A 15,131-nucleotide genomic window follows, 5' to 3' on the forward strand; every position below is an offset into this window, starting at 1 on the left:
CATTCTGGCAACGATTAGTTGCTCCTTTCATGTTTTTCTGAGCTTACATAATCAGATATATAAACTACCATAATATCAATATTGATCTAATCTTCCTCTACAGTGGTGTGCCAACCTCACTTGAGAAAAGTGGTCAGCAGTGGGATTTTCCTAATGCATGGGCACCTCTGCAGCACTTAATCATTATGGGGCTGTATGAAGCTCGGTCTATCCATCATGAAGCTGATAGTTTGTCCTTCAAATTGGCTGAGAAATGGATTAGAACTAATTGGGAAGCATACCAGCAGTCAGATCCTCATGCCATGTTTGAGAAGGTAGGCATTAATGAGATGCATGAAATCAGTATCATACATTTAAAAATGATTATACTATTTATTTAACAGAGGAAAAATACAAATCTCTTGCTTCAACAGGGCATTGGTATCATTTACTGGTTAGTTGGTTATTGAAACATTTATCAAGTAAATATTTCAAACATATTTATTTTTCTGTGTGGAGCCTCATCGGCTCCCTGAAGCTATCGTCACTGATTATATGCCATACTACCTAGTGTCATCAGTTGCAGAGTTCTTTTTTGCCTACTGAAGACCATGAGACAGAACGTGTTCCCCTCAGAGAGGTGCAGGTAGCAATGGCCTATGATCACTTTACATTTAAAGGTTATCATCTTCTCCATCACCAGGAAAGCATCCAGAAAGATAGGCTAACCAAAACAAAGCACTTCATGGTTTAAAAATGAGACCAAAAGCCCCCAAAAATGTCAAAGAACTCACAAAAATAAAAGAAACAACCAAAACTTTGTGAAACTAACCCCCCACTAGTTAGCTCCATCTTCTTCCTCATTGTGGGAGGGGAAAAGCCGGCCCGGGAAGGCAGGGTCAACCAACTTCAGTTATTTACTGATGTGCTTACCTTGCAGTCGCATATTGCTTTGGCTTCTCTGTCCCATTTTTCAGTGGTGCTTTCTTGTCTTTTTGGCAGTGTTTTGCACAGAAGTATGCATGAGCCTGGAGTTATAGTGTACCGGAGCTGCATGAGCTCAGGGTTTTCTTCCCTTTGCACTTTGTAAGTACTACCCTTGTGTGGTCAAGGTTCTTTTCCCTGGGGCATTCAAGGGAACACTTCCATTAAGGGGCTTCCTCACTTGGGGTGGTCTTCTCCTTTATGGTGTGCTAGGGATCTTGCACTTTCTGTCTTACCAGGGGTTTGGGAGTGTTTTTGGCCGGTGGAGCGCATCGTGGTTGACACAGTTTTCACATTACTAAGCTGCATTTGGGCACAATGATGTTTCTCCCAGGCTGCTTGTTGGCCGCGGTTTAGTCTTGCGAGTTTTATGTTATTTTCTGTGGTGAGTCTTGTCAGCTCCCTGAAGCTATCTGAACTGATATGTGCTCTAGTAGTTTGGGGTTGTCAGTCACAGGAGTCCTTATGCCTACCGAGGACCATGAGCCAGAACCTGGGCCCCTCAGAAAAGCACAGGGAGCAATGGCCTATGAGCACTTTACATTTAAAGTATGTCATAATTGCCATTGACCAGGGTAAAGAAAGATAAGACTTACCTTACCTTTACCTTAACCCTTAAGTTGCGCAACACATCATATGATGGGTTGAGTGACTTGCTATAAATTGCGCATCCCATCATATGATGTATTGGAGTACTACACAAGATTTAAACGGCCCGCGGATACACGGGGTTCACCTCACCTTCATCAGGGCTCTTGTAAACAGATTCCATTTTTTTTAAATCGTGGGTGAAATTCCCAGGTGTGAGGGCCTCAGTATTGAGTGAGCCACCAAGCCTGACACATGCAGCATGAGCTTACAGCACTGCTGTTCAGCTTGTGACCACAGCATCGCCTAAAAATGCCATAATAATTCAAATTCAAATTCAAATGTTTTTTCAGGTAAAGTACATACATACAAGGGGTGATACAAATATTGATGAATTTATAAATAGAGCTAGTACATACAATACAATGAACAATATACATGTTCATGCTATTATTTAGCAATGATATTATTACAGAAGACCCCTGACTGTGATAAAAATGACCAGAATTCTGATAATAGCAGGATTGTTGTGATTCTAAATATATAAAAAAATGTTTCAAAAACTGTTGGCATTCTTTCTAAGATCAGATATTATGTACCCCGCCCTGCCCTGGTGACGCTCTATTACTCCCTCATCTATCCATATCTCAACTATGGTATTTGTGCTTGGGGTTCTAATACCCAAAATCATTTACGTCCTCTAATTACTCAACACAAAGCTGCTATTAGGACAATATCCAACTCTAGCCCCAGACATCACTCGGTACCCCTACTCAAATCTCTGAATATGTTAGACATTAAGTCACTGCACATTCTCTCATGTGTATTATACATATATAAAATGCTGAACTGTAATGCCAATCCTGACCTCAAAAGCTTCATTGAAGGTTGTAACAGAACCCATGAGCACCACACCAGAATCAAATACAGTTTTGATATTCCAAGAGTACGACTTAATCAAACTAGAAATGCTCTACAAATCAAGGGACCCAGAATGTGGAATGACCTTCCCAATCATGTTAAAGACTGTACCTCTCTCAACCAATTTAAGATAAAAACAAAGCACTACCTAATAAATTCCCGGTAACCTACCTTACCCCTGTATTGTCAACCCATGTCTTTTTTTTTTAAGCACCGCCGTTTGTCGACCTAATTATATTTGTGCTGCTTTTTCAGCCATGTTCCCCCCTTTCTTATTTTTATTTTTATTTGTTCTCAACACATTTTATACTTTAAACTCAATTAGAATTAAGTTTTAGTCTTAAATGTTTTTCCTGCCCGAAACGCTTTGCGTAATAGTGGCTTTAGGCATTGTATGTACTAGCTCTATCTATAAGCCTAGCAATTTTTGTAAAAATCTCTTGTATGTATGTACCTTACCTGAATAAACATTTATTTATTTATTTATTAATAATTAGTGCTGTAGTGGGAGGGGAGTAATCTTGGTGTGGAAGGAGGGAGGTAGAATTTTCTGCTGACTCTGTGTGACCACCTTTTACTGTCTGGACTCACTATACCAGCTTAGTTATTTGTTATGGTAAACAAAACATGTAGATACTTATATAACGTCTGTATATAAAAGCAAATACAGTATGGTGGGAAGAGAATGGTGGCGAGTCAGGTGAGGTGAGGGAGAGAGGGAGTGGCAGCTAGTGGGGGGCTGCCACTGCCACTCAGCATACCAACTTAGTGGTTTGTTATGGTGAACACGAATGTAGATACTTATATATAATATGTATATACAGTGTAATAACAGCAAAAGGAGTTGGGGGAGAAGCCATTTTGGTGATGGGTGTGGCAACATCTGCATAATTTGTCATGTTGGTAGGGGTGGCCACTATGCTCTTTGGGCATTATACCGGCTTAGTTGAACAGTTATGGTGAACAAAACATGTAGATACTTATATATAACGTCTGTATATAGGATATATATATATATATATATAACGTCTGGATATATTATATATAACGTTGTTTCTGATATCCTGGCGGGCTTGCTCGCATTGGGGAGCTTTCTGTTCGGCAGACGTTCCATCTTCTTATTTGCCGGCTTGGGTTTCTTTGGTGGTCGCGCCCGAGATCTTCCCGCGGCTCCGCCTCTTCCTGGGCTTGGTTGAGCCTTGTAGGGGTTGATTACGTTCTGCCTTGCGTGTCTCGCCTCCGGTTGGTGGTCTGGTGGCTTCGTTGTTGGTGTCCCACCTGTGTGCTTCTTCTTGGCGGCAGTATGGGGTATTTTGGCGGTCCTTCCTTTTCCTCCTGTCCCTTCTTAGGTGGCTGCGGTTGTTAGCGTCGGCTTTGTTTTTCTGGTGGGGGTTGGGGGCCGTCGTCTTGCCACATACTGTCGCCTCATTTCGAGTGGCGCTGGTGGAGCCACTTCGGCTTGCTTTCGGTCTTGGTGTTGCTTCTGCATCATTAGTACGCTGTCTTGTGCATTGTTTCACGTCCGGCCTGTTCGTGCGCTGCTTGCACCGTCCTGGTCTCTGGTCAGCGTGCTCTGTCTTTTCCTTGGTTGGTGGTGCCCCTTTGGTTCAGGTTTGTTTCTCGACAGCTCTTTTTCCTGTTGGCATTGCCTCTGGGGGTCGGATCGCTGGGCTGGTTTCTGCTCCTTCGGTCTTGGCATTTTGGTTGTTTGGTGGCAGCCCTCTCCATCTTTTCTGGCGCGGGATGGGGCTGCTGCGTTCCGGAGGGTTCCTTGGTTTGTTGGTGCTTGGTTGGTCGGGCCGGGGGTGCGTCGTGTTTTGTGTTCAGTGGCGGCCCTCTGCTGTTATTTGCGTGCTGTGGCCTCTATGTCCGGGGTGCGCTTTGAGTTGATCCGGTTCCGTTCTTCCCTGTTCGTGGGTGAAGGTGTCCCGGGTTGTCCGCCGTGTTATTGCGGCTAGCCTGCCTGTGTTCTTTCCCCGTGCCGATGGTGTTCATGGCTTCGCTGCTCTTGCTGCCATCTTGGCGGCGTGTCATTGCTGTCATTCGGGCACGGATCTTTAGGTGTTCATACAGGGTGCATACTAGCTGCTTGTTGTCTCGTGTTGTTCCCAGGCCCTTTCGGGGCTGTGTCGCCTTGGGTTGGCGTTTGCAGCCAGTTATCTTGCATCCATTGAGGGGTGCGTGGTGAGGGGTGAGTGGTGACCGCCTCCCGGTTCCATCCTTTTGACCTTCCTCTGTGGGTAGTTAACTACTGGAAAGCCGATGGGGCTCCCCCCAGAAAACCAGTGTTGAATGTGATGAAACGCCATTTTCTGGGTGAGACCCAGCAACCCTCCCTCCCTCCGATCGGCGTTTTTTTTGCGTGTTTTGACATCCAGCCTCAGAATTGATGGGTGGATAGCCAGCGTGAGAGGTCTGGGGCTCCCCCTTCCCTCTCCCGGGGAGGGGGGAGCTGTGCAGACAGCGGCATGGTGACATGTGACATCATACTAGTTTGCTTATTTTCTGTTGGGGAGTTCTATCCACAAGTTTGGCTTTTGATAGCAGTTTTAACCAGAATAGGGGTTTGTTTTGGAATGCTTACCTTTCTGGATGCTTGACCCGGTCGATGGCAGACATAGAATGCTTCCAACCACACGGGGGTTTCTATAGGCCATTGCTCCTCTTGCCTCTCTGAGGGGGCCAGGTTCTGGCCGTGGTCCCCGGTAGGCCCTAGAACTCCATACACATTACTGATGCCAAAGTTTGACATTAGCATTTCAGCCTGGTATAGCTCCAGGGAGCCTCCGGGTCTCACCCAGAAAATGGCGTTTCATTACATTCAACGCTGGTTTTTTTATGTAAGAAACATGGAGCAGCCTACCTGCCAACCACTGAACAAACCTTTTGCTATAAGACAAATGAAAAATAAATATTTAACAAATTTGAAGAAAGAAAAATGTCATAAAGGTTTGTGCGATGTATGTATGGTAGGCTGCTCCATTATTTAAAACATCGAATATCATATTGATGTTTTTCGGTGGTAGAACGGATTAATTTGATTACCATTAATGTCAATGGGGACATTCTTTTTGCATGACGACCATTTCGCATGATGACGACGGCACCGGAACGGATTAAATTCGTTATTCGAGGTACCACTGTACTACTAAAAGGCAAACGAGTGGACAGAACTTTTCAAAGAAAAACAAGCAAACAAGCATGACATCACCACATTGATGCACCACTGTCTGTGCAGCTCCACCCTGCCCTTGGAGTTATCTTCCTCAAGTCACCTTGGGGTCTACCTCTTTTGGTCTTTTGCTGCTTGGTGATTGACCAATCTGAGTGTGCTGGGGGTTTTCCTCCTCCCTTGTTTACCTTAGGGTAAGGGGTAGTTTGCACTGGTAGGGGCATGGGGATACTGCACAGCTAGTTATCACCTATCATAGCGACCGGCTCTGTTCTGCCTGGGTACGTTGTCCTCTTGCGGGTTTTTTCTTTTGTTTTTGTTTTCCTGCCTGGTGGGGTATCTGCCTTTTGGTTCATTGCCCCCTGTCTATGACTTAGATTTTATATATCTGTGTTTCTTGGTGGTACTCCCAGCTATGTCCCCGGAGTGGACTCGTCCCAGGGATTCAGCTTTTAGCAGTTTGTTTGGTAGACTTGGGCCCTGGTACGTAGTACCCTGCCTGGGCTTACCGCTTAACAATACCAGTCTAAGGGGCCCTGGGAAACCCCGTGGGGGCGAAAGGGGTCCGATGGATACAACTCCTTGGGTCTCCTCTCGCCTTGAGTGAGTTTGAGGGTTGCTCTGTCCCCTGGTCTCAGGGTGACTCTCACTGTTTTTGCCTCCATCATGTTGCCTGTTGGGTCGGTGACACCTTCGACCCAGAGTCCTGTGAGAATTCTTGCTTGTTTTTGACTCATTTCACCCAGTCCACTGATAACTTTTTTCGGGTGCACACGGCTCAGGTGTTGCATGCTAGATGCATGCTTGCTGAAACGTGCTAGGTTGATTGCTACCCCGGAAGCCCCGATGCTGCCCCGGTTTGCTTATAGTGACTTGGACTTGGGGGTGTTGGTCGCTTCAACCTTGATTCAGTCCGTACTCCCCTTGTTCTTTCCCTGCTGTGGTTTACTATAGTCCTCCTTTTCCCTGCTTCTGGCTCTGATGCATCTGAGGGCTTCAGGGTTGGGGCAGGGTTTAGAAGGTTTTGAGACTAGCGCAGTTTAGGGGGTTGTGTGGGACTCTTGGACCACTTGCTTGTCTCTCCCTTTGGAGTTTCTGCTTCGGCTGCATTCCCGCTTTCACTTATTTTTGGGGGGCCTCCTGGGTCACTCAGCAGTTGCTTGAGGGTTTGTGTGAGAGCCTGAACTTTAAAGTGATGAACTGCCCGCCTGGTTGGGTTTGGCTTCGTCGTCTGTTCTGATTCCTTCGGGGACATCACTTCCGCCTCTCACAACCGCTGGGTTTGGTCTCTGGGGGCCTTCCGTCGCCGGTTTCCTCTTTGGGATTTTCGGGGTTCAGTGCCTTGGTGCCTATCCCAGTCCTCTCTTGATGTGTTCATGGAAGCGTCATCTCTTGGCTAGGGCTTTGTGATCAGGGCTCACCAGGCCAGCCAGGGGCAGTGGGGTCCATCCTTCCATCGGGTCCACAGCACAGTGCGGGAGTTTGTGGCGGTGTGGATGTCGCTTTGGAGGGTTCGGGTCACTCAAGGATCGATGGTCAAGCTCCATTCAGACTGCTACCCGGTGGTTCATTGCCTGAACTGAGGGGGTTCGATGCGGTGCTTGGCTCTTTGGGGCTGGTCGCTTCGGGTCCAAAGCAACCAGCTTGTCTGCTGAGTTCTCGGAGTTTGACTCTCCTGGCTGTTTACATTTGGTGGGGTGTCCAACGTCCTGGTGGTTGGCCTGTCTCATATCATTCGCCTGTCCACAGAATGGACGGTTGATGCCGACTCATTTAGGTGGCTCTGCCAGACATACGGGTTCCTGGAGGTGGACCTCTTCACGTCGGCATGGTCTAGGCTTCTCCGACTACGAGGCCATTAAAGTCGATGACTTTTAGCAGGACTGGTCAAGGTGGGGTTCCCTGTACCTTTTTCCCCTGGTTCTGCTGTTGCTTCAGGTCCTGGCTTGCTTGGAGACTTACAAGGGGAGAGTAGTCTTTTTTCCCCCTTGGTTGCTGGCTCAACCTTGGTTTCAGGCGCTGCTTGCTCGGTGCTCGAACCCAGGGGTTTTCCCATGGCTCCGCCTCTTTCAGCAGATCGGTCAGGTCCGTTATGTGGCTGGTTCGATCTTCTCCTCAAGTCTTCGCATTTGGTCTTTTTGACTCAGGTCTCTCACCATCTGTATGGTGATCAGGTGGCTTTGTTAATGGTGTCCCACCTACGGGCTTCGTCTCGGCGGCAGTATGAAGTTTCCACGTGGTCCTTCCATTTCTTTTTGTCTCTTCGTAGGGTTACTTCACTTTCTGTTCAGGTTGTCTTGTCCTTTCTCTCGTGGCTGTTTCAGGACTGTCATCTTATGCTGAATACTATTGCCTCGTATTGTGCAGCGCTGGCGAAGCCGCTGCAGCTTGCTTTCGCCATTGATATCACTTCTGCGCAATTTTGCAAGCTGTCTCGGGCGTTGTTTCATCTCCGGCCTGCTCTTGTGCCGCTTGAGCCATCCTGGTCGTTGGACAAGGTGCTCTCTTATCTCTCTTCACCTCGGTTTGTAGTGGCCCCTTTGGTTCAGGATTGTCTCTCCTCATTTCCTGTTGGCATTGGCCTCTGGGGGGTTGGGTTGGGGAGCTCCATGCTCTTCTCCAGTGCAAGGGTTTCTGTTCTTTTGGCTCTGGTAACAGGTTTGTTCATTTACAGCCATCTCCTTTTCTGGTGAAGAATGAGACAACTGCTTTCCGGAGAGGTCCTTGGGGTTGTTGATGGCTGATTGGTCAGGCCGGGGGTGCATCATGTTTTGTGTCCAGTTGCGACTTTCCGTCATTATTTGCGCGCCACGGCGTCTGTGTCCAGGGAACACTTTGGGTTGATCCGGTCTCCCTTTTTCCCTGTTCCAGGGTTTGGGTTTCCCAGGTTGTCAACAGGGTTATTCTGTTTAGGCAGCCTGTGGTCTATCCCCGTGCCTACAATATTCATAAATTTGCTGCTGTTGCTGCCGTCTTTGGTAACATGTCTTGGGGTGACATTCGGGCGCAGGGTTTTTGGTGGTAGAACAGGGTCCTGGCTGCACGCTACCTGGTCAGTGTTCCATGGCCTAGTCGGGCCTGTGTCGCTTTGGATCGGTGGTTGCAGCCAGTTGTCTCGACTTCACACTGAGGGGCAAGTGCTGACCGCATCCCGGCTAAGTCCCTCTTGTTTTCGTCTTTTGGTAAGTAACTCCGGGGAGCTGAAGGGGCTTCCCCCAGAAAACCAGCGTTGAATGAAATGAAATGCAATTTTCTGGGTGAGACCCAGAGGCTCCCCTGCATCCCTCCCTCCCGGTTGGTGGTTTTTGTGTGTGTTTCTGTGGGGAACCCCTACGGCTCCCTGGAGCTTATCGGGTTAATGTATGTTATATTAGACCGGGACATTAGCTAAGGAGTTCAGACCTACCAGGGACCAGCGCCAGAACCTGGCCCCTTCAGAGAGGTTTCAGGGAGCAATGGCCCTGGAAAACCCCATATGGTTGGGGGTTTTCCTTATCTGCCATCGACCGGGGTTAGGCACCCAGAAAGGTAGGCATAACAAAACAATCCCCACATGGTAAAAACTAAAACAAAAACCGAACATAGAGGTAGAAACTCCCTACAATCACAAGGAAACAAGCAAACAAGCAAACATCACACTTTACTGCCGCACTGATTGTCCGCGCAGCCCTCCCCGCCCCGGGAGGGGGAGGGGGGAGCCCCGGACCTACCGCGCCGGCTGCCAAGCTCCAGTTCATTCGCTAATGTCAACCGGGATTGACGCTTCTCTGGCCTCAGTTTCCTAGGCGGTGTTTGCCTTGTGTGGCGTTCACTGCCGTGTGTTGTGTTGTGCGGTGGCCAGGAGTACTTCATCAGTGCCTGGGCTGCATGTGCTTAGTGGCTGACTTCCTTAAGCGCCCTGTGAGTACTGCCCTTGCGTAACAGGGATATCTTCCCTGGGGCGTTCGGGAACCATTCCCGTAGAGGTTCTTGCTGCTCGGCATTTGCCTCGCCCTTGGGGCCAGCTGGGGCTTGGGGCCCTTGTTTGGCCCTGGGTAGGGATTGGTATTGTGCTGGTTAGGGCGTTAAGGTGTTGCGCAGCCTGCCACCTAAGCGGCGGCCGGTTTCTGTTGCCTCTGGAGACGGTGTACTTTTGCGGGGTTTTTCTTTTGTTTTTAATTTTTCATGCCTGGTGGGGGTCTGCCTAAGGTGGTTATAGTTCCACTGGTAGTGTTTGGCGGCCCTCTGCTAGGCCCCTGTGATTGTACACGTCTCAGGGGTTTTCAGTGCTATAATCTACCCTCTTGTTATGTTTGGGTTTCTTAACCGGTTAGCAACACCTTGCCCGGGCTTCCCGTAGTTGTTACCCTACGGGCCCTGGAAACCCCTGTCTGGGCTCGGGGGACCATTGAATGTGTCTTCCGGGTTCCAACCCGTCTTGTACGGGATTGTTGGTTGCTGTTCCCTTGTCTCCGGGTGACAGTCGCCATTTTTACCTCCGTCATGCTGCCTGTTGGGTCACTGACACCTTGACCCGGAGTCTTGCGAGAGATTCTCTGCTTGTTCTCCAGTACTCTCCTGATGTTATTACTGTTCAGAGTACAGGCGGCATCCGTGTTGCAAGCTTGGTTTGGTTGCTGCAACATGCTAGGTTGGTTTCCCACTCGAATGCCCCGAGGCCGCCCCGGTTGGTTAGGTGCTGTTCGCCCCTTTCACTCCATGTTCCCGGCTTCGGATCGTCTGCGGGTTTCGGGGTCGGGGCGGGATTTAGTTGCGGCAGAGACTCGGGCGGTTTTCGGGGGCTGCCCCGTTCGGGTTGGGGACGGAGGTTTGAGCCTGTGCCTCCTGCCAAGGCTTCTGGGTCTTACCACCGGCCCTTTCTTGTTGCCTTTCCCATGGACTCTTGCTTTTCTTTAAGGGCGGCGGGCTTGGAAGACGGCTCTGCCCCGGGGCCTCTGTTGTTGGTTCCCGGGGCTGTGGGGGATACCTACTAGCAGTTCTGGGGCGGTTTTGCCCCTGCCGGGGTTTTTCTGCTGTTGGGCGACGTTTTTCGCCCATCCAGTCTCCTCGCTTCCCACATTTGCTGGCGTGTTTTTGTATATTTAGCGTCAGTCACAGCCCCTGCTGGCGGCCATTTTCGTCTGCCGGTTTCACGGCGTGGCCACCAGGGCGGCGTTGCGGTTTGTTTACATGCGTCTGGGTGTGCGAGCGAGCGTCTCGGGTGAGTTTTCAAATTTTTTCAGGGTTTTTGTTCTCCTGTTGTCGTTTCTTTGTTTTTCTGGTGTTTTCTTGCCGTTGCCTGTTTCTCTGGGAACGTTTGGGTGTTGATTTTACAACGGGTTTTTTCCAATTTTTCTGTTTTGGGTCTGAGCCTTTGGGTTTAGGCTCAGTGCCCCTGGCTGGTATGCTTGCTCCCACACCTTGTCCCTCAGTTTTCGGTCTGTTGGGACCGTTTTCCCAGGGGGTTCTGCTGGGGGCTGTGCTTTGCCTTTCAGTGGTGTATTCCGCTGGCAAATGTGGTGGTTTGGGCTCCCCCTGGTTCGATTCTGGGTTCCTTTGGGTTCCTTGGTTTTGTTCTGGAGGTTTCTTCCTCTTGGGCCCCTTTTGTGGGTTCAGGGGACTTTGTTTCCTCGTGTGACCCGGTTCTGCCTTCTGGGGTTCCGGGGTCTTCCTGGCTTGCAGACTGATCTTTTTCGGTCTTGGCACATGTTGAGGTTGTGCTGGGACTTTGCGGTTTTGCTGTCGAGGTGGGCCTTTTGATGCAGTTTTGTGCCTTCTTTGCCTGGCCGGCGTGGTGCTCTCTGCCCACTAGTCGGCGACTTGTACTTTTACAATATTTGTCCTCACCTAGTTGTGCTTGCGGGGGTTGAGCTCTGGCTATTTGGTCCCGCCTCTCAACCGTCTATCAACAGGTGTACAGGTTCCTGTGCCTATTGGGCTCTGTCATGTTTACATGTGACATTGTATGGGGGTCAGCCTTGTTACTTGTGTGTGGAGTTACCACATTACTTCCTAGTGCTTTCCCGTTACCATTCTGACACTAAAAAAAAAAAAAAAAAAAAAAATCTATCTCTGTGGCTCTTTTGGGTACTCAGTTTCCTCCTGTGTCCCCTAGTGCGTGTGCCCCTTGTGTTACATAGCCTGTCCTTATCAACCCTGTCGATTCCCTTGGGTATCTTGAATGTGGTGATCAGGTCTCCCCTCACTCTTCGTCTTCCAGCGAAGTGTGGTTTAATTCCCGTAGTCTCTCCTCATGACTTAGGTCGTGTACTTTTTCTTTCGGAAGGGTTTCTGTTCCCTTCTCTGTTGACTGGGCGCTGGGGGAGCAGCTTGCTCTGTTGCCTCTCGCATGGTCCCGCTGTTGGTGGGCGCTTTGGGTTGTCTTCCGGCCTCTGCTGGCATCGGAGGACGGCTTCTTTCCCTTGGGGTGGTTCAGAGCTGGCGGGGTGGGCTTCTTCCCCTGTGCCTCGTCATTTCCTCTTCGTGGGTGCGTGGGGCGTAGTCGATCCGCCCCATCCTTCTGGGGTTCTCGTCTGCTCTTTGCAGTCATGAGCTTTTCCCGTCTGCAGTTCTTCTGGACTTCTTCAGTCTGCGCCCTGGATCCTATGCCCTCCTCGGAGGACTGTTGTCTCCTGTTCGGATTCTGTTGGGGCCGGGTGCATGGATGGTGGCCCTGGACCTCCAGGTCACTTCTTGGCACGTTCCTCTCCAGTTTTTCTGGGACTAGCACGGTTGGTGGGGGGGGCTTCAGGTTTGCTGTTTTTATTGCCTTCCCTATTTTGTAATGGGCACTTGGTATACTTTTTGCATCTTTACCGGATCTTAGTGCCATGTCTGAGTCTGAGATTCGGTGTCTGGCCTACCTCGACGACTGGCTGGTGTGGGCTCCCAGTCAGTCTGCTTGTCTGCTCGCCAGGGGATGGTTCTTTCCAGATCGCCGAGTTTGGTTTCCTGGTGATCTGGAGGTTTTCCATCTGTTTCTGTCCCGGGTTCGGACCTGGGCCTCGTTTAAGGCTCTTGGGCCCCTCATTGTCTTCCCTCCAGAAGTGTTACTGCGGCTGTGGTCCCGCCTTCGGCTGTTCAGGAGGGGGTCCCGGGTTGCTCAGCGGTTGCTTGAGCAGTTGTGCGGGAGTCTGCACTTCGGTGTGCTTGTCTGCCCGCGGAGTCGGGTTTGGCTACGGCGTCTGTTGGTTCCTGTGGAGACTCCCCTTCCGCCTCTTGCATTCATTGGGTTCCTCCGGGGATCTTGTGTCGGGGAAGCGTCACCAGCTTCCTCTTTGGGGTTTTCGGGGTTCCGTGCCTTGGCACCTCCCCGAGCCTTCGCTCGTTGTGTTCACGGACGGGTCGTCTCTTGGCTGGGGCTTTGTGACCAGTGCTCACCAGGTCGGCCGAGGTGGATGGAGTCTGTCTGTCCGTCGGGCTCACAGCACGGTTCGGGTGTTCATGGCTGTCTGGTTTGCGCTTCGGAGGGTTTGGGTCACTAGGTTCTCTACCATTCAGCTCTGGACTGTTCTCTGGTGGTTCCTGCCGGAACCACAGGGGTTTGGCTAACCGTGAGGTTCGTGTCCGGGGTGTGTCCTGCGTCCTGGCGGACAGCTGTCTCGGTTCATTCCTCTTCGTGGGTTGGCCAGTCGTCGCCGATTCGTTTTGTTGGCTCTGTCGGGCGTATGGACTCCTGGCCATGGACGTCTTCGGGTCAGCGTGGTCTAGGCGTCGCCCATTTTGTGGCGCCCTTTCCCACCTGCGAGGACTTCACTGTGGATGCTTTCGGCAGGACTGGTCGAGGTGGGGGGTACCTGTTCCTCTTCTCCCGGTCCAGCTGTTGCTTCGGATTCTGGCTCGGTTGCAGCCCAATCCCACGAGAACAGTCTTTATGGTTCTATGGTGGCCGGCCCGGCCTTCTTTTCAGACGCTGCTTGATAGGTGTCCGTACCCGGGGCGTTTTTCCTGAGGCTCCGCCTCTTTCAGCAGGCCGAATCGGTCCTGTCCGTGACTGGTTCGGCCTTCTCCTTGGCTCTTCGCGTCTGGTATTTTGACGCGGGTTTCACCATCTCTATGGTGTTCAGGTGGCTTTGTTGACGGTGTCCCACCTGCGAGCTTCGTCTTGGCGACAGTATGACGTTTCATACGTTTTCTCGTGTTTTGTTTCCCCTCCGGCCTGCTCATGCGTCGCCTGAGCCATCCTGGTCCTTGTTCAGGGTGCCTTCTTATCTTCCCCTCAGTTTGTGGTAGCCCCTTCGGTTCAGTTCCTGCTCTTTGGTACTGGTGGTAGCTTTATAGGTGTGCAGCCTTTCTCTGTCCTGGCGACGGTCGGGACGGCTGCTTTCCGGAGGGGTTCTTTGGGTATTGGTACTTAATTGGTTTGGCCGGGGGGTGCGTCCTGTGTTGTCCGGTTGTGCTTTTTGCGGTTGCCGGCGTACCGTGTCTGGGGATGCGCTGTGGTTGATCCGGTTCCTTCGTTCCCTGTTTTCAGGGCTCGGGTCTCCCAGGTCGTCCGCAGTGTTTTCATTCTTCCAGCCTGCGGTCTGTCTTTGCGCCCGTGCTGTTCAGACGTTTGCAGCTTTTGCTGCTGTGTTGGTGACGTCTCGGGCTCATTTCGGGCGCAGGGATTTGTGGGTCGCACAGGTTCTTGGCCGTCCATCCTTATGCGCGTCTGCTCTTGGGCGTTCTTGTTGCCTTGGGTCGCAGGTTTGCGACCGGTTGTCTTGGCTTTGTGTTGCAGAGTTTGTGGCGGCCACCTCCCGGGTTAGCCCTTTCTTTTCCTTCTCTTTGGGTATGAAGCTTCAGGGAGCCGTAGGGGCTCCCCACAGAAAACCAGCGTTGAATGTAATGAAACGCCATTTTCTGGGTGAGCCCCGGAGGCTCCCTGGCAACCCTCCCTCCCACCGGTCGGCGTTTTTTTTGCGTTGGTTGAAGCTTAGCTTCCGAACTGGAGCTTGGCAGCCGGCGCGGTAGGTCCGGGGCTCCCCCCTCCCCCTCTCGGGGCGGGGAGGGCTGCGCGGACGATCGGCGCGGCAGTAAAGTGTGATGTTTGCTTGTTTGCTAGTTTCCTTGGGATTGTAGGGAGTTTTTTACCTCTCTGTTCGGTTTTTGTTGTAGTTTCTTACCATGTGGGGTTTGTTTTGTTACGCCTACCTTTCTGGGTGCCTAACCCCGGTCGATGGCAGATAAGGAAAACCCCCAACCATATGGGGTTTTCCAGGGCCATTGCTCCCTGAAACCTCTCTGAAGGGGCCAGGTTCTGGCGCTGATCCCTGGTAGGTCTGAACTCCTTAGCTAATGTCCCGGTCTAACATAACATACATTACCCCGATAAGCTCCAGGGAGCCTCCGGGGCTCACCCAGAAAATGGCGTTTCATTACACTCAACGCTGGTTTTTTGACATCCAGCCTCTGAACTGGGGTGTGGGTAGCTGGCATGAGGGGTTTGGGGCTCCCCCTTCCCCTTCCCGAGGAGGGGGAAGCTACCCAGACAGCGGCACGGCAATATGGTGACGTCATGCTCGTT

The 15,131-nt window shown here is 50.9% G+C and overlaps 1 protein-coding gene across 2 annotated transcripts in view; it reads left to right on the plus strand.

Moving 5' to 3' along the window:
- LOC123754901 (trehalase) overlaps nt 1–15,131 on the plus strand; it is a 306,276-nt gene that overhangs the window by 283,131 nt on the left and 8,014 nt on the right. For both annotated transcript variants that reach the window (XM_069332919.1, XM_069332918.1), the window contains exon 11: nt 104–314. In XM_069332919.1, coding sequence (XP_069189020.1) covers nt 104–314 — 211 coding nt within the window. The remainder of the gene's footprint in view (nt 1–103; nt 315–15,131) is intronic.

Source organism: Procambarus clarkii, chromosome 28 (assembly GCF_040958095.1).
Source record: "Procambarus clarkii isolate CNS0578487 chromosome 28, FALCON_Pclarkii_2.0, whole genome shotgun sequence".
Classification (NCBI taxonomy): Eukaryota; Metazoa; Arthropoda; class Malacostraca; order Decapoda; family Cambaridae; genus Procambarus; species Procambarus clarkii.